General features: G+C 40.0%; 1 protein-coding gene across 1 annotated transcript; it reads left to right on the top strand.

The window, feature by feature from the left end:
• Positions 1 to 1,791: 1,791 nt before the first annotated feature.
• LOC147602836 (oleoyl-acyl carrier protein thioesterase 2, chloroplastic-like) lies at positions 1,792 to 4,470 on the top strand. The gene is made up of 6 exons (XM_086797320.1): positions 1,792 to 2,427; positions 2,670 to 2,803; positions 2,935 to 3,048; positions 3,215 to 3,386; positions 3,492 to 3,563; positions 3,714 to 4,470. Exons 1-6 carry the CDS (start codon positions 1,981 to 1,983, stop codon positions 3,948 to 3,950), a joined length of 1,176 nt encoding a protein of 391 aa, XP_086653446.1. The 5' UTR covers positions 1,792 to 1,980; the 3' UTR covers positions 3,951 to 4,470.
• The last annotated feature ends 13,583 nt before the right edge of the window (positions 4,471 to 18,053 follow it).

The following is an 18,053-nucleotide window of genomic DNA, read 5'->3' as shown; positions in this document are numbered from 1 at the left end:
TCCATTCTCTATATAGGAAATGGAATTACCTAGATAATAGCCCATATTTCCTATCCCTTCCTGTATAGGTAATTGGATTACCTAGATAATAGCCCATATTTACTATCCATACTCTATATAGGAAATGGAATTACCTAGATAATAGCCCATATTTCCTATCCCTTCCTATATAGGTAATTGAATTACCTAGATAACATCCCATATTTCCTATCCATTCTCTACATAGGAAATATAATTACCTAGAAAATATCCCATATTTTGTATCCTTTCTCTATATAGGGAATTGAATTATCTAGATAATAGCCCACATTTCCTATCTATTCTCTATATAGAAAATTGAATTACTTCGATAACAGCCCCATATTTCCTAGATATGGAGGATTGAGTATATGGGGAATATGATTGTCTAATTATATGTAGAAAATTACAGTCTATATAATTAGGAAATCTCTCAAAATTTTTGATATACTCTGAAGTTCACTATGTAGAGAACCGCCCAAAGTTCCTTGTGAATTAGCCCATACCTATTAAGCAAATTACGGAGCTTGACAATCAAATCAATGTGCGTACAACCTACTCCAATATGCATGAGTTTGCATTACTGTAACTATATAATATTCGACCCAAAAGGATTGTCTCCTTGAAATCGCTTGCATATGTTAGAGCTGCAACTCTACACTTACATCGTAGATATCATGCAAAAACGGCGCATTCTTAATTCAGCTAATCTTCCACTATGCATGCAGACATGCATCCCAGCCACCTGTGCAGCCTGGTTAAAACTCATTTCCACATATTATGAGTGTAAGTTCATGTGATTGAAAATTTTCGTTTGCCCCATTGTAGTGGGTGTACTACTGTACTCAACTAAAATTGAAACATCTTGGTTGAAATTCAACATTGCCTTTAGTTTTAAGGGATAATAATGATATATTTAAGTTGGAGTTAGAGCTAAGCATAAGGTAAAGGTGGAACTAAGAAAGTAGGAAGAGCAGGTAAGTGAGAGAGCCAATGAATCATTTGAAACCCATTACTTAAGATAATTTGCTCAGGGTGGCCTTCTTTTGAGACTCAATTCTAAGCTGGGTTTCTTTTAAAGGTTAAAATGGACATTTAAGTCCATTGCAGCTTTGAAATTCCGGGAACAAAGTTTAAAGAAGTGCATATCCCTGACCTAGGCCAATTGACAATAAGACGAAAGGAAAGGAAAAATAGTCTTCTTTAGTGTATTTTTCACATGTCAAATTGGAAAAATAAAGCTCTCTTTATTTTTTATGGTTGGGAAACATATTTTTTCAAACACTCTCCCACTATCTTGTAAGATGGAGTGGGTTGGGCTGAGGCAGCAAGACAGAGAAAAGATGAACCCATTAAGTGAGGAGTGAGGAAAGGTATAGTGTATTTTGCAGCTGTCAAATTTGTGAAATTACCTATAAATTCTAGTTTTGAAGGTTTCAAAAGTCCTATATTTTGGATTTTGGGAGGTTTTATTTATAAATTCCTTCGAAGTATTTTAAATATAGTAAGAAACACCTCTCAACTGTTATTAGAGGTTTTTCTCCACTTGTTGGTGATTACTTATTCTCGCACACAGGTGTAAGGTGGGCGGGAAGGGTTGACAATCAAGCAAGGTGACTCGTGAGGGACGATCGAAGCCATTGGTTGTGTTAGGCTGGGGCCGGCCCAGTAACGCTGAAAAGAGTGGCGTTTTAAACTTGAAAGCGCAAGCTGCTGCTGCGCAAACCCCACATAACAACTTCTTGAAATACTGCCCCCGGCTCTCATCGCAACTAGTATCGTTGAAACACACACACACATATACCTGTCCTCTTGCCTCGTCTCCAATCTAATCTCTTGGACGCCTAGCTTTGTCGGGTCTAGCATAGCGAGTGCAACATAGCCATCCCTCTAATTCCTTCTTGGGGGCGGTAAAGCGAAGTGGGCAGTCACTGTGAAAGTTTGTGGCTAGGCAGGGAATCCATGGAAATGCCGTCTCTCTTTGCGAAGCCACACACAGTACGCATTGCAAGCTGCCACAGGCTCTGGCCGAGGCAAGCAGGCCTTTCCTTCCACCAGAGAAGATCGGTTGCAAGCAATTCTCGCAAGGTGAACTCTAGTGCCAGCTGCTGCCACAACATAACGGATGAATTACGAATTAGCTCTAGATCTACTCCTGCAGGTGGTGCTAACTCAGCAGCATCCACTGAGCATCTGGTGGATCATGTACCTGCTGTCTCTGCCATGGATGCAGCTCTTTTACACCGCCAGAAGCTTCACAAAGAAGCCAAAGATATCCCTCGGGATGCACTGTGCTGGGGCAGGTTACTTGAGAACAAGCTTATGTACAGACAGGTTTTCGTCATTCGCTCCTACGAAGTTGGCTTCGACCAGACCGCCCCCATCCAGACCATCAGTAATTTATTCCAGGTGCCTTTTGTTGCTTCTACTAGATCCCTACATGAGCGTATAATGCCATATTTTTTGTCCAATAATCGTAGCTGCCACCGCGTCTGCGCTGAATTTTTCTTCTTCTGCTTTTTCTAGCTAAAAGGTTTCTTCATCATGAGTAAGGATAGGGCGCTTATAATTACCCTTATCGAGTCTTCTTTAATTGCAAGATGTTGGATGTACGACGTGATTTTGTCATCGTGTTGCTAATCTGATCACAGGAAACGGCCTTGAACCATATAAGAATGATGCATGTCGAGGGACAAGGGTTGGGCTTCACCCCAACCATGCTAGAAAACAGGCTCATTTGGATTGTCACAAAAATGCACATCGAAGTGACCCGATACCCTGTCTGGTAATAGCAGTCGTAGTAGTAACAGCATAGCCTTCTAAATAGGTTGATATTAAATTTATGTGAATATCATGTTTTTGTCGCGCCGCCACAAGCATTGATCGACCGGTCATCTGGAATATTTGAGAGTGCAGGGCGGATGCGATCGAGATTGACACTTGGGGTTGCAACTCGGGGAAGAATGGTGCGCGGAGAGACTTCCTTGTTCGAGACTATTATACCGGTCACATCCTTGCACGTGCAACCAGGTAGATCATTTGCTGGAGTTACCCAGGAATCAAAATTCTTATGCATATTAATGATCTTCTCAGATATTGTTTTGGTTATGCTAGGGCTCATGATATTATTACATTCTGAGTAGTATTGTTTGATTCTGTCGGGGCTGATTGCTCATTTAATTTCCCTTTGCTGCAGTAATTGGGTTTTGATGAATCAAAACACACGAAGGTTGTCCAAGATGCCGGATGCTCTAAGAGAGGAGCTTTCCCCTTATCTTCTCCACAGGTGTGCCATGGACGAGGAGTATGCATGGAAGAAAATACCAAAGCTAGATATCTCTGCTCCTTACAGAACAACTGGTCTAGCGGTAAGTAACTTGCTTTCATATATCTACGTCTTGGCTTTTTACTTCAATTTATCAAAGGTCTATGTGCCAGTCCATTCAAACACTCTTTACTCGTCAAATTTGCAGCCAAATCTTCAATTAGATATAGACATGAATCAGCATGTAAATAATGTGAAGTTCGTCGACTGGGTTTTGGAGGTAAAACCTTCACGAATCCATACATTACATACGTTCATAGTAGGCTGCAGTAGGTGTGTGCAGGCTGCAGTAGCTGCGGGTTCTTTTGTTCCACACGTGTTGTGGGTTCACCGACGGCTTGTTCAATAACCGATAGAATTGCATATGCAGAGTGTCCCGCAGCCGCTGTTACTTTCGTATGAATTGGTGGCAATAACACTCGAGTACAGACGGGAGTGCCGCCAATCCGACACGGTGGAGTCTCTCACTCGCCCGGACTACTGCACCGCCAATGCCATTGCAGGCGCAGAAGAGGCCCCTCTTCAGTTCACACACCTACTGCGCTTGCAGAGTGACGGCACCGAAGTGTTGCGTGGCCGGACGCAGTGGAGAGCCAAGAAGCATTAGAACTAACCACACAACTAGCCATATGTCCCCCCCCCCCCCCCCCCCCCTCTCTCTCTCTCTCTCTCTCTCCCCCTCTCGTATAGAAAGCTGCACTAGATTTAAGCGAAGGGTTGGCCAGCATCAACACATGATATGGACTAGATACGGTTAAAACCAACCGAGGCTGGGCGAGCATCAATTTCACCAATAGGGGCCTAGAAATGAGTTGAAAAAATAAAATCAGTTAATTAGTTGGAGGAAAGGTATTTTGAAGTTATTTTCGAAGGTTGGAAGCATTAGTTAAAAAATTAAACGTTGCAACCCAATAAAGTTTGGAAACCGTCAAGGACATGACATTGTGCTCAGGGTCTGAAAGCTTCTCTGCTCTATCTGGTTTGATCATTTCAGCTGCCATCCACATGGTTAGGATTATAGCGGGCTATGCGAGGATGGCTCTTTTCACATACCACGAGCTATTCCATTAGGGTTGTCTGTTAATATAGTGAAGGTCGTCTATTTTAATAGGCCGCTTTTCTTGCTGTAGGCCACATGCCATTGATCTTTCGATGTGCACAACACATTACATTGAGATTTTATTCATTATAGCAACTTTTTTTGCAATGCGAAAAAATTCTATTGGTGATGGAATTTCGATTGCCTTCACGGATGGAAAGCAAGAATTTCAATTGCTTGCACTAAGTTAAAGTATATGCAAAGAGGACAAAAGATTTGTTTTCATATGGCCAAATGATGGAAAACAAAATTTTGTTGGTAGCAACTTGATCATTATGAATGCTAAATGTGGCTTAGTTTTAGAAGGATGGCAAGTGTTTCACATATTTGGAGTTCAAAATGATAATCAAATAAACCTAACGAGCATGGAAATGATGAGAAAGAGTGAGTGTTTTGATAGAAGCTTCCTAGATAAAAGATTAGTTTGAAGATGTATGTAGATTGTTTTAAAGGGTTTATATTGTAGGCAAAAGCTACCTACATAGCTTTTAAAGATTAGTTTAAAGATGTGTCTAGATTATTTTAAGGAGTTTATGTTGTATGCAAAATAATTTCTTTGAGTTCATAAATTCTATGGAATCCCTTCCTCTAAGGATAAGCTAGAATTTTATACAAGGCTTGAGAGTTAATTAGTAAATAGAGTAAGCACAAGATTTAAAAACCTTGAGTTGGATGTTAAGATTAATGAGAATCCAATTTGTTCTTGCACATTGCTAGTAGTTGCTCATCTTTTTGGGGATCGAATGGTATCTTATAAGCTTAATAAGTTCGTTTAGAAGCTTGTAGGAGATTTTTCAAGGTCTTTTCAGAATGAGTCTCTTGAAGAGCTTCCAAGACTTTGTGGGTTCCAATGGGCTACTAAGAGATCACATGATTAGCACAAGTGGATTATAGGAACTCTTAGAAGCTTTTGTGTAATTTTATGATATCTAATTTCTCTATATTTATTTTGTTCTCTTCAAGCACCATTTACAGGTTGTATCGTGCATTATTAGAGGATTTCCACTATTGATGGTTGTTCTTGAAGAGGAGAAAGTATAAATGGACACATAAGCCACTTAATCGCATAATAGTTTTTTTTGTTTTACAAACTCAATCAAAGTCTCTTAAATATATGCGTATTTATGATTAAGAAGCGAAATTTTAGAAAGGCATTTACTGAATGTGATATTATACTCTTTTTAAAATAAAAAATCATACGTCATTTCAAAAACCTAATTGCATTCTCTATTGAAAATCATGACATGCTCTTATTAGTTTTCTGGTTTTTTATGAGCATTATCTTCATTTTGATTGGCTGAGTGTTGGGTTCGATGAAGTTGTTGGAATTAGTGTTGTAGGAAAGCACACAAAGCTTGGAGACGAAGAAGCAAGAATGCACACAACACACCGTGTATTAGATTGTGTCAATGTACAAAGATAAGTTAGCCCTAAAATAATGGGCGTATATACAAACCAGGAGAAAAAACCTCCTAAAGAGGAAAAAAGTGCCCTGGCGGTCCTAAGTGTGTTCACACACATCACTGCCTATATATAGAGTAACAAATCTCCCCTGGGAGGGAGTGATGGTGTGAACGAGAGCTGGCACTCATGTATAGGGAAGTGCCATGCCCGAAGTAGATCAGTCCACAAAGGGGAGCAAGCCCAAAGCTTTGCGGAAAGCTTCAAACTTCTCACGAGGAAGCGCCTTTATCAAAAGATCGGCGAGGTTGTCTTCTTGTGTTGGCACATATGCCAAGCTGATCTCTCCTGCTGAGAGTCTCTCCGTGACATAGTGATAATGCATCTCAATGTGCTTTGTGCGAGCATGAAAAATTGGATTTCTCGCAAACTGCGAATGCACTGTGACTGTCAGTGTAGATAGAGGTGGCAGACTCCTGTCCAACACCCAAGTCAGCCATAAGCCATCTGCGCCACACACACTCAACCGTAGCTGTGAAAGCTACCATGTACTCAGCTTCACCAACTAGAAGTGGCCACCACAGTAGGTTGGTTCTTGCTCAACCAAGATATGCATGAGCTATCGTGAGCATGAAACAAAAACCACTTTTGGACACTCTTGTGTCATAGCAACCAGCCCAATCTGAGTCCGAAAAAGCATGTAAATCTGGTGGCAACGATCCCCCCTTGGGATAAAATAACCCAAGATGTATGGTGCCACTTGTCGGGAAGCTGGGAAAAATGTTTTTTCTAAAAATCACAAAAACTACAAAAAAAAGAGACATTGTTTGTGTTCATGTCTTGCATTGCATTCCTAATCCTTGGCACAACCTCTCTAGATCAATTGGATAGGGAAATCACCCTCTAATCATTTTGTTGACGCGACTGTGAACACATGAAAGTGCAGGAAATCGTTCATGACGTGAAACATAACCTGCTACTTCACAGTGTGAAACACTTTTCGTAATCAATGCCAAGAATCTCAGGACTACCTTAATAAAATTAGTGTGCCTTATCTTGACACATATGACACATATGACACAACGAAACAGAAAAATATTATCTCATGAAATAGCAACGAAGCAGCTCATAACATGAACAACAGTTCGTTTTACAGTGTGAAGCATAGTCTACGTCACAACGTGAACTGTAGTCTACTATTTCATGGTGTGAACCATAACCTGCTACTTCACGAGCTAACACTTCATGATTTAACCCTTCACGTACTAACACTTCACATGCTAGCAATTCATAAAATAACCTTTCAGGGACTACTACTTCACGAATTAAGGGTTGCCAAATGAGAGATAAGAGAGTACCCTAATTTCACCAACCAATGGCTTCGATCATCCCTCATGAGTCACCTTGCTTAATTGTCAACCCTTCCCACCAACCTTACACCTGTGTGCGAGAATAAGTAATCACCAACAAATGGTGAAAAACCTCTAATAACAGTTGAGAGGTATTTCTTACTATTTCAAATACTTCGAAGGTATTTATGAATAAAACCTCCCAAAATACAAAATATAGAACTTTTGAAACCTTTAAAACTAGAATTTATAGGTAATTTCACAAATTTGAGAGCTGCAAAATACACTATACCTTTCCTCACTCCTCACTTAATGGGTTCATCTTTTCTCTGTCTTGCTGCCTCAGCCCCCAACCCACGCCATCTTACAAGATAGTGGGAGAGTGTTTGAAAAAATATGTTTCCCAACCATAAAAAATAAAGAGAGCTTTATTTTTCCAACTTGACATGTGAAAAATACACTAAAGAAGACTATTTTTCCTTTCCTTTCGTCTTGTTATCAATTGGCCTAGGTCAGGGATATGCACTTCTTTAAACTTTGTTCCAAAAAATTTCAAAGCTGCGTGCAGTGGACTTAAATGTCCATTTTAACCTTTAAAAGAAACCCAGCTTAGAATCGAGTCTCAAAAGAAGGCCACCCTGGACAAATTATCTTGAGTAATGGGTTTCAAATGATTCATTGGCTCTCTCACTTACCTGCTCTTCCTACTTTCCTAGTTCAATCTTTACCTCATGCTTAGGTCTAGCTCCAACTTAAATATATCATTATTATCCCTCAAACTAAAGGCAATGTTGAATTTTAGACTGCATGTCACCAATTGCTAGCTCATGCTATAGGAATTGGTGACGGAAATCGACAAAATTGAATGTAAAACTAAGTCTAGATTTCCTCTAGGTACTACCAAGTACTCACCCACACTTTAAACAAACGATTTTTCAGAACTACTATAATTCTTTCTCTACCACTCAAACCTTATCTACACAATTTCTTCACAATGCACCTTCTAAATGCAAAGGCAATAGTGAATCTTGCATAATGGGAGTTGGAGCTCTGAGGATGAAAGAAACCATTAGGGCCAAAAACGGCTAGAAAAGGGCTGTTTGTTAATCTAAGGATTAAGAAATTGTCCAATTGTGAATTGACACGTATACAAAAGTATGGCATTCTTGTCTCCTCTAAATGTCTTCTTAACGGTTCTATTTTAGTGGCGAACGGCTAAAACGGCTTAATTTAGACATTTACGATGGCTAACATTAAAGTTTGGGTCCAAAATAGTGACATCTTGTTCCATTTTATATTTCAAAAAATCAAGCAGGAAGATACGAAATCCTCTTTTCAGGCTCTGAAAACAACGCTATTAATGACAAATCACCAAATTTTTTCAAACGTCTACTTTCCACCTTCCCTCCATTTTGGTATGGCTCATTCCCTTTTCCACCTTCCCTCCATTTTGGCATATGGTTTATTCTCCTTTCTTTGCACTTTCAAAAGACACTATTTTTCTCTCATCTGTGAGCTTCTATGGCGTCCTCACGTCGTCCTTCTCATAATATAACTTCTTGTGATTTTCATAACACCAGAGAAGATGGTGTTTGGAAACCCATGTCTTTTCGTGTGAATGATTGGGTAACAATGCTTCCCTCTTGCAAAGGTGCCCACAGGGTGAAAAGAACCAAGCAAAATGAAGTGAAATCCCATTGGAAAGGTCGTGTTCTTGCCTTCAAAGTGACCGACAATGGCTAGCTTGCAAAAGTTCAACATGTCTACATGGCCAAAGACATGGTGTTGAACTTGGATGAACATCCGATTCTCCATTCTTAGTGTAATTCAACAAAACTTTATCTATTTGATACAACACAATATTTCTCCTTCTGATATATTTGTTGTTTGTTTAATTTCAATTATCTTTCCGTCAACAGCTGTGGAGTGGCAGCTTGTTGAGAGCTTAAGTGGCACATTCAAAGCAATTCACAAGGGGATTGCAGATGTCATGTATGCAGACAAACCACCTTCATTTTACAAATGAGTGGATTTATTTGTGTATTTTGCAGAATACAGGGTTCCATCAAGAGAAGGTGTTCATGGAGAATTATATGACATACCTATTCCCACATTAATGTCACTGGAATGGGAAGTTCCTGATCCAAGTACCATAACAAGCTTCAAATCCAAAATCAAAGATGGTAATGTCACGTAGGCTGTAACGCCTGTGACCGACGGCAGACCGGATGGCCATGTCCGGGGTTCAGTGGGAGAGGACGCCCGTGCGGAGTCATGGGCGGCCAGGCTAGTGTGGACAACAGGCCACACACTATATAGCCTGGGGGATGAGGGGCAATCCTCATTCTTCCTCTATGGCTGGGTGGTGAGCCAGAGGCCGTCCCCTCTTGTGGTAACGCCCATAGTGGCGTTACGGGAATGTAACAAGAAGGATAAAAATTCAATGGTTCTTGCCTATACATGTCTTTGTGGCATGTTTCAATACAATGGAATTGGAGAGGACAAGAACGATGTGGCTTAATAGAAGACTATCTCTGACTGATCTGGACACTGTACTTGGATAAGGATGGAGTACCAAGGAAACTTTTCATATGGGGGACAATATCAGTTGTAGAGTAAGCCCAAATTCTTTGTCTATCTCATACCAACTGTGTCGCCAATCCCTAGTTTTGGGCTATGACTATAGGAGATGGAAAAGCAAGCTTGGTAGTTGGGTCCCTTGGGATTCTGAAGAGAATTGTCCAGAGTTTGAATTTAACATCATAGTCCATCCATTCATAGATCCCAGGAAACTCATAGGAACATCAAACTGGCGACTACAACATGTAAGGGAGTCGCTTGAGTTTCTGGACGAAATATCACCTGAATATAGATTCAAAGTAGATGATATTATTGTCAGTACAAGGATGGAGAGTGTAACCTCATGCATCACATGTCTGCTCCCAAAAAAAGTTGTATTTGAGCCACTTGCAAGGGCAAGTTTGTATAGCTGAAAAGGATTTCTCCAATAATGTAATCAATATATTCTGCTAAATTTCGTCTTGACTTCTTCACAAAAATGGTCAACATATTGTTCGCAACACAGAAAAAGGTTTAACAATTGAATATCAAATTATTGATACTGAATTTAAGTACAGAATATTGTCCCAAAAAGGGTGTGTTCATATGGACAAAATGAACAAAACAAAAGCCAATTTGTGGAATCACTCAACAAAATCAACTTTCCTTTTGGCATGAGATGACCCTGCATCTTTAGAGAATCTTTCTCTCTTCTGTTTGCTTCGATCAAATTTTGCTGATTGAGGTTCAAGTTCTGGAGTTTTCAGCTCTTGAGGTGTTGGAGAGGAAGACTTTAGAGTGAATTCCTCAAATGGTGGTAAGTTGGGCTCTTCTCCAAGATCTTTAGGTGTTGGCGAGGGAGATTTGGCAGTGGGGTCTGGTTTTGGAGAAGGTTCTTTGGAGGTTGGCCTTGGAGACTTGGCAGTCTTCTTGGGGAACATGAAAAAGAAATTTAATGGAGAGCCAACATTTGCCGTCTTACTATCTTTGTTGGATAAACGACGCTTCTGAATTTTAAATTTCACTGGTGAGTGAAACGGAAGACCTTTAGTAGCACTCTTCTCTTTGACAGGGGTCTTCTCTTTGATAGGTGTCTTCTCTTGAGCTGGAGAAGAGCTCTTCTCTTTGGCAGGAGGACTAGGGATCTTCTCTTTGATAGGAGTCTTCCCTTGAGCTGGTGAAGAGGTCATCTCTTTGGCAGGAGGGCTAGGGGTCTTCTCTTTAGCAAGAGGGCTAGGGCTCTTCTCTTTAGCAGGAGGGGTAGGGCTCTTCTCTGTAGAGGAGGGGTAGGGCTCTTCTCTGTAGCCTGAGGGATCTTTCCTTTAGAATGGGTCTTCTCTTTAGAATGGCTCTTTTTCCCCTTGGAAGATCTGCTCTTAGTAGGGCTCTTCTTTCTTTTCTTCTTCTCTTTGGCAGAGGTCTTTTCCTTTTTGGATGAGCCATCCTTGACATTGCTTTCCTTCTCCTCCCTTTTCCTTTTCTTGCACATGAGTAGAGATGTACCTAGATACATTGTAGTCAATGCTATTAGATCGTTGTGTGCTGGTGAGGAGTTGCTAGTGAATTATGGTTGGCGTAGAGGACCGCTAGCTCCACATAGAGAATAGTTGTATTTATAGCATTTTTAGTGTACATGTCTTTTGTAACAGGCTTCGATCCATGACATTCTACTAGTATATTTATATTTTTCATTTATTATATCTTGTGATGCCAAAGATCCTATTAATTTGAGTATATTTAAAATAGCATGTGTACATGATGTCAGAATTTAATTTGATGAGACTTTGCAAATGTGTTTACTCGTGCTTTGTTGTCACTTATCTTATTATGAATTATTGTCATTATGATGTTCTAGTTCGTATTGGATCAGAGGCTCCAGACTATGATATTATAGAGGATGTGCCCTTATATCATCAAGGTCATTCTCGAATTTCAGTAGAGTGTATGTAAATTCTTAGAGCACAAGATCCTAGTACTTTTCAAAGGTTGACAAAGCAATACGCATGTCAAATAGAGGAACCTGACGATGTAGAGCATGATGCTGATGACATGACTGGATTTCTTAATGATTGGTTTCAGAGTAATACAGATGATAGTGATACTCGTGAAAACTATCTCCGAGAAGAAGCACTCACAAAGATATATGAGGGTTCTTCTATGACGAGACTATCTATGACATTCCTCATCCTAAATCTCCAAGCTCGCTACTCCTGGAGCAATGTATCAGTTTCAACATTAGTAACGTAAGTGGATCATATACAATAATACATGATGCTAAAAGTGATAGGGTATGTTTATTTTTCTAATAAACTATTGTTTTTCTCAGATTTGTTTCTAGTAAGATTCAACCTCCCGATAACACCATCCCAAAAACAAGGAACCAAGCACAAAAGATGATGACGAGTCTTGGACTTGATTATGAAATGATCCAGGCATTCATCAATGATTACATTTTATATCGAGGAGAGCATCAAAACTTTGTTCTCTATCCCAAATGCAGTGCTTCATGTTTTAAGGAGGGAGCAACACTTATTCCATAAGGTTCTAAGACATTTTCCATTATCCCCATGAATAGAGTACGTATTTCGGAGCTCAGAGTTGTCAAAGCTTATGGATTGGATGCCAAAGAATGTGAGCATAGATGGGAGCCTACGCATTCCGCCTAACTATGAAGCTTTCAAAGCACATTGATAGAACATGGCCAGAATTTAGTCAAGAACCCCATTACTTAAAACTTGGTGTTGGTCTTGAAATCAATCCATTTTCGCATAAATCAACTAAGTGGTCAACTTGTCCAGTGGTGCTGATCAATTACAACCTACCACCATTCATGTCCACAAAGAAGGAGCATCTAATATTGAGTTTACTAATTCCAGGTACATGCATAAGCAACATGGTTTGAAATTGTATCCACCCGATATGTTTATACTTCTTGAAATCTCTGACTCGATATAGCACTTCAATGTAGGAAAACAACAAGTCAAAGACATGAATGTAGGAAAACGACAAGTCAAAGACATCAAAGTACCTAGCACCACTCATCGAAGATCTACAACAACTTTGGAAAGGGATAAAAGTGCTTGACATGTCCAAGCCTATAGGTGAATGAAGCTTTGAAATAACAATTGCACTAAGACTTTGATTGTTCGTAGGTCTATCAACAAAGGGTTGCAAGGTAGGTCCACCATGCAGAGATTGGCTACGATCAAAATATAGCAAGAATCTCGACAAGAATATATATCTCTGACATAGAAGATTTATGTCGGAAGGACACATATTGCGATCAAAAGAATTGGCAAGACATTTCAATAGAAGGATTGAGAGTGGAGCGGTCCCTCCTATACGAATCTCCTATGGATTGGTACAAAAAATGAAAAATTGGACCTATCATAGATTCAGATGTTAAGCTCATATAAGCGATGAAGATTGTCACAAAGATAGAGGGAAAAAATCGATGACACCTGATATTTCAGTATGGTATAGTTTGGAATATTGGAAAGAATTGAAAATCACACATATTCTTGACCCCATGTATATTTTCAAAAATGTTGGACACTCGCTTTGGAAACCTCTTGTGGGTATCAAAGATGGTTGCGAGGGGGGATTTAAAGGAACAAAACTATAAACCATCTTTATGGCCCATAGTAAGTCCTAAAACATGAAAGACAACTTATTGTCGTGCACCATGGGTACTGACAAACGTTAGATGAGCACGATCAATGATAGGATGAGATTGATCTATACACCTACAGGCTATGGTGCATCATTACAAAACATGTTTACTATGGACAATAACAGTCTTTCTGGATTAAAGACACATGACTGGAATAAATTTCTAAAGGTAGGCCATGGCTTTATCTTATTCTTGACATTTGTTAATTTTAATGGATACTAACATCAAAGGTGGAATATTTGCAGTATCTCTTGCCACTTATAATTGATGGATGCTTAACCGAGGGCATTCAAGATATCATATACCATTTGGGGTTGCTTGCAAGAAGGTACTGCTCCTTCAAAAATGTGTCTAGGATTCTTCTTTACAATTGAAGTTAGTTATCGATTGGTGTTTTATCATTTTCCAGGTGGATCACATCAAAGGAAATAGACACTCGAGAGATTCTACAAAAAAAAAAGTTGGAGTGCATAGAGCTCCTGTTATTGATGGAAAAAGAGTTGCCTACATCCTTTTTTGACATCCAACTCCATGTTCTTATCCACTTCGTTGAGGAGGTGGAGCTTGCTGGAGTTGTAAGCACACAATGGATGTTTTGGGTTGAAAGATTCATGGGATTCTTGAAGAGTTTTGTGCATCAGAGGGCAAGACCGGAAGGATCTATGGTAGAGGGATGGTTGAATCATGAGTGCATGTACTATGTCTCTAAGTACTTGCAGCTTCTTGATGAGAAATCTCCCCCTGTTTAGATGGCAGAAGAATCAAGTAATTTATCAGAAGAGGTGTAATATGTGGAAAGGGACTCCTAGTACGTCTTGATCACGATGAAAGAGAGAGTCTAAGTATTTTTGTGATCTATAATTGAGAATGTATGCAAAAATGGATCGAAGAGCACGACAAAGAATGGCAAGAGAATATGCAAAGAACATTGAAGAGGCAACGAGTGACCCCCACCATGTCAATGACATGGATACAAGAGTGAATAAAAAAGGTGCAAGAAGAAGGTGTCCAAGTTACATGTGAGGAGTTCGAGCTCAGTCTCAGGTGTGACAAGGAGGTAAGATATGGCATGGCCCACACTTCCAGTATTCTATGTGCATGCTTTTGTGATGTTAATATTCTCTACGCTTGTGATTTTAGGTTCGGGCATATAGCAGTATGTGGACCTATGGACAACATCTTTGTGTCAAAAGGATTGATAATATGCATCTTACTCAAGACTCATGCACTGTTGCATCATTTCAACAACAATCTCATGCAAGTGCTCGTGACACAAACCTTGTCAATGATGAGCTAGGTTACATTGGGGATCTAGAGAGAATATATGAAGTTAATTGTTGTTTTATGAAACAAGTATAGTTATTCTAGAAATTGATTCATTCTCTCACATGTTGGTGTATTTGGTGCTGATTCGAGAACATGTTTATTATAGGTCAGTTTGAAGGTTCACTAGTTCCATACACAATACAAAGGCAAAGATGCTACCGTGAAAAGAGAGCCCACGGGTTTTTGGTCTATCGACTCCTCTAAGTTGCTACGAGGTAGCAAATAATCTTACCTTCTTCCAATGCATTGTGAACAAGCATTATTTTACAAGAATACAAATGGAAATCCATGGTGGCAAATTGTGCAAGTCAATCCTTGAGGTCGAGAGATTTTTGATAGCACACTGGTCTCCTTGTGCGAGGATAGCAACCATATTATTGATATCCAGGAAGATACATCATTGGCCGAGGAGGAGTATACACATCCCGAACTCACTGTGATGGTCATTGCTCAAGGAGATAGACCAAGACCATCTCATGTGAATGAGGAATGAGAGGAGGAAGACGAGGAAGAGGGGGATGAAGACCTACCTAAGTTTGGCATTGAGCAGGTAATTGAGATTGTAACATCAACTTTCACTATACCACCTAGGCTAGACCTAACAGAAGAGGAAATACAGAAGATAACAAGGACAACCGATGAACCACTCTTTTACATTGACATTTTTTCGGAGTCTAGTCCTTGAAAACCTAGGTATAATCCTACTTCCTACCCTACATTGACATTTTTCTTTGAGTCTAGCCCTCTTTACTTCTCACCTCACTCAGGTATTGCAGCACCCTTGTCACCAAAGCTTGCACCACTTCCACCACTTGGGACGGTAACCCTCTCAACACCCTTGTCACTAGAGCTTGCACCACTCGAGATGGCAACCCTCTATGCTCTTCATCACCATCATTCAGGTACTGCAACAACAAGTACAAGTAGGTACAACAAGTACAAGGGCTGGTAGAGCAAGAACAGTGGCTGGTATTGTGAGGGTAAAAGGACGACGCAAGCCTTCTTCATCAACCATGCTTCTACTCTGACATCATCTTTGCTTCTGCACCAGTTTTCTACTCAAAGTTACCTTTCATCAGAGGGCCTCTTGTACATATGTTCACTCACCATTATATATAGACTCACTCACCTATTTCATGCTGTGTTGTTTTACTATGATCTCTTGTACATTTGGTCCTTTCATCCTTTTGCCCTCACATGGGGCATATATAAAGTCATGAAGATCTAGACATGCAAGTTGATAGCATAAGCTTGGCTGACCAGCAGCATCATTCCATATATATAGAAAAGTTCATCATTCATTTTAGTTATCTCCTTCTTCTCAGCGTTTCTAGCTTAAGGGGCAAGGGAATCAGCAGAGAGCATAGTCAGCATACACTCAACATTTAGCATTCAATTCATATCTTGCCTCCTATATAGGGAAAAACCAACATCCAAAGGGTGGAGCTCAGCATTGGAGAAAGGAACAGTGATTCATCATCCTCTACACACCCGTATCTGTCTCTTCCCGAGAAGGATACTCATTTAGGATAGGAATAGAAGAAGTGCATTTCCTTACACCTGAATCAGTACCAATCCACTCTGGAATGATGTCAGATGATCGAAGTGTTGGATATGTAAACATACGTCTCCAGGAAGCATGTAGTTTGCATGTAAGATAGGGCCAACCCTTAGGGCTACCCCAAGAAGGGAATGTTGCATTCCTTGAATGGGCAAGAGGTAGGCGAGCACCATTCAAAAAAAAAAGTATTGTAATCAAGCACTTTCATTCACACTGAATCACTGCTCATAGTGCTTTACACAGTGTGGCTTATTTGATGTATCCCGTCGAGTACTGGTTGCTAGACATTAACACCAATGAGGAGGTGTTGTAGGATTTTTACAATGTTTTCAATTCTGTGTACACAGTTTGATGTAGCTGCCAGTTGTGTTCAATAATTTCTTAAGTATAGATGGAAGGAAGGTAGGTCTAGCAATTTATTACTACAAGACCTAGCAAAGGAACAACTAGCTTGGAAATGGTGGATGATAAACGGGACATCATGTAAGTACTTATTAAGGCCACTTGAAATGAAGGTGCTTTCTCAATGTGCTCCAAATTCATGCTCCAAAATAAATTGGATTATGTGCATAGTACTACTTATAATCAGTTACTTGCAAGGACGGATGAGACAACATCTTTGTGTCAAAAGGATTGATAATATGCATCTTACTCAAGACTCATGCATTGTTGCGTCATTTCAACAACAATCTCATGCAAGTGCTCGTGGCACAAACCTTGTCAATGATGAGCTAGGTTACATTGGGGATCTAGAGAGAATATATGAAGTTAATTGTTGTTTTATGAAACAAGTATAGTTATTCTAGAAATTGATTCATTCTCTCACATGTTCGTGTATTTGGTGCTAATTCGAGAACATGTTTATTATAGGTCAGTTTGAAGGTTCACTAGTTCCATACACAATACAAAGGCAAAGATGCTACCCTGAAAAGAGAGCCCATGGGTTTTTGGTCTATCGACTCCTCTAAGTTGCTACGAGGTAGCAAATAATCTTACCTTCTTCCAATGCATTGTGAACAAGCATTATTTTACAAGAATACAAATGGAAATCCATGGTGGCAAATTGTGCAAGTCAATCCTTGAGGTCGAGAGATTTTTGATAGCACACTAGTCTCCTTGTGCGAGGATAGCAACCATATTATTGATTTCCAGGAAGATACATCATTGGCCGAGGAGGAGTATACACATCCCGAACTCATTGTGATGGTCATTGCTCAAGGAGATAGACCAAGACCATCTCATGTGAATGAGGAATGAGAGGAGGAAGACGAGAAAGAGGGGGATGAAGACCTACCTAAGTTTGGCATTGAGCAGGTAATTGAGCTTGTAACGTCAACTTTCACTATACCACCTAGGCTAGACCTAACAGAAGAGGAAATACAGAAGATAACAAGGACAACCGATGAACCACTCTTTTACATTGACATTTTTTTGGAGTCTAGTCCTTGAAAACCTAGGTATAATCCTACTTCCTACCCTACATTGACATTTTTCCTTGAGTCTAGCCCTCTTTACTTCTCACCTCACTCAGGTATTGCAGCACCCTTGTCACCAGAGCTTGCACCACTTCCACCACTTGGGACGGTAACCCTCTCTGCTCCTCACCACCCCTCTGGTATTGCAACACCCTTGTCACTAGAGCTTGCACCACTCGAGATGGCAACCCTCTATGCTCTTCATCACCATCATTCAGGTACTGCAACAACAAGTACAAGTAGGTACAACAAGTACAAGGGTTGGTA

The sequence above is a fragment of the Cibotium barometz genome, chromosome 65 (genome assembly GCF_041138505.1).
Source record: "Cibotium barometz isolate CiBa-2024 chromosome 65, ASM4113850v1, whole genome shotgun sequence".
Lineage (NCBI taxonomy): Eukaryota > Viridiplantae > Streptophyta > Polypodiopsida > Cyatheales > Cibotiaceae > Cibotium > Cibotium barometz.
Note: the sequence above shows the minus strand (reverse complement) of the source record. Positions and strands in the feature narration are given on the sequence as shown.

Coding starts and splice junctions, on each gene's coding strand:
- LOC147602836 (XM_086797320.1), top strand. CDS start 1,981: ATGGAAATGCCGTCTCTCTTTGCGAAGCCACACACAGTACGCATTGCA. Junction 2,428..2,669: donor CCATCAGTAATTTATTCCAG/GTGCCTTTTGTT, acceptor ATCTGATCACAG/GAAACGGCCTTGAACCATAT. Junction 2,804..2,934: donor GTGACCCGATACCCTGTCTG/GTAATAGCAGTC, acceptor TTGAGAGTGCAG/GGCGGATGCGATCGAGATTG.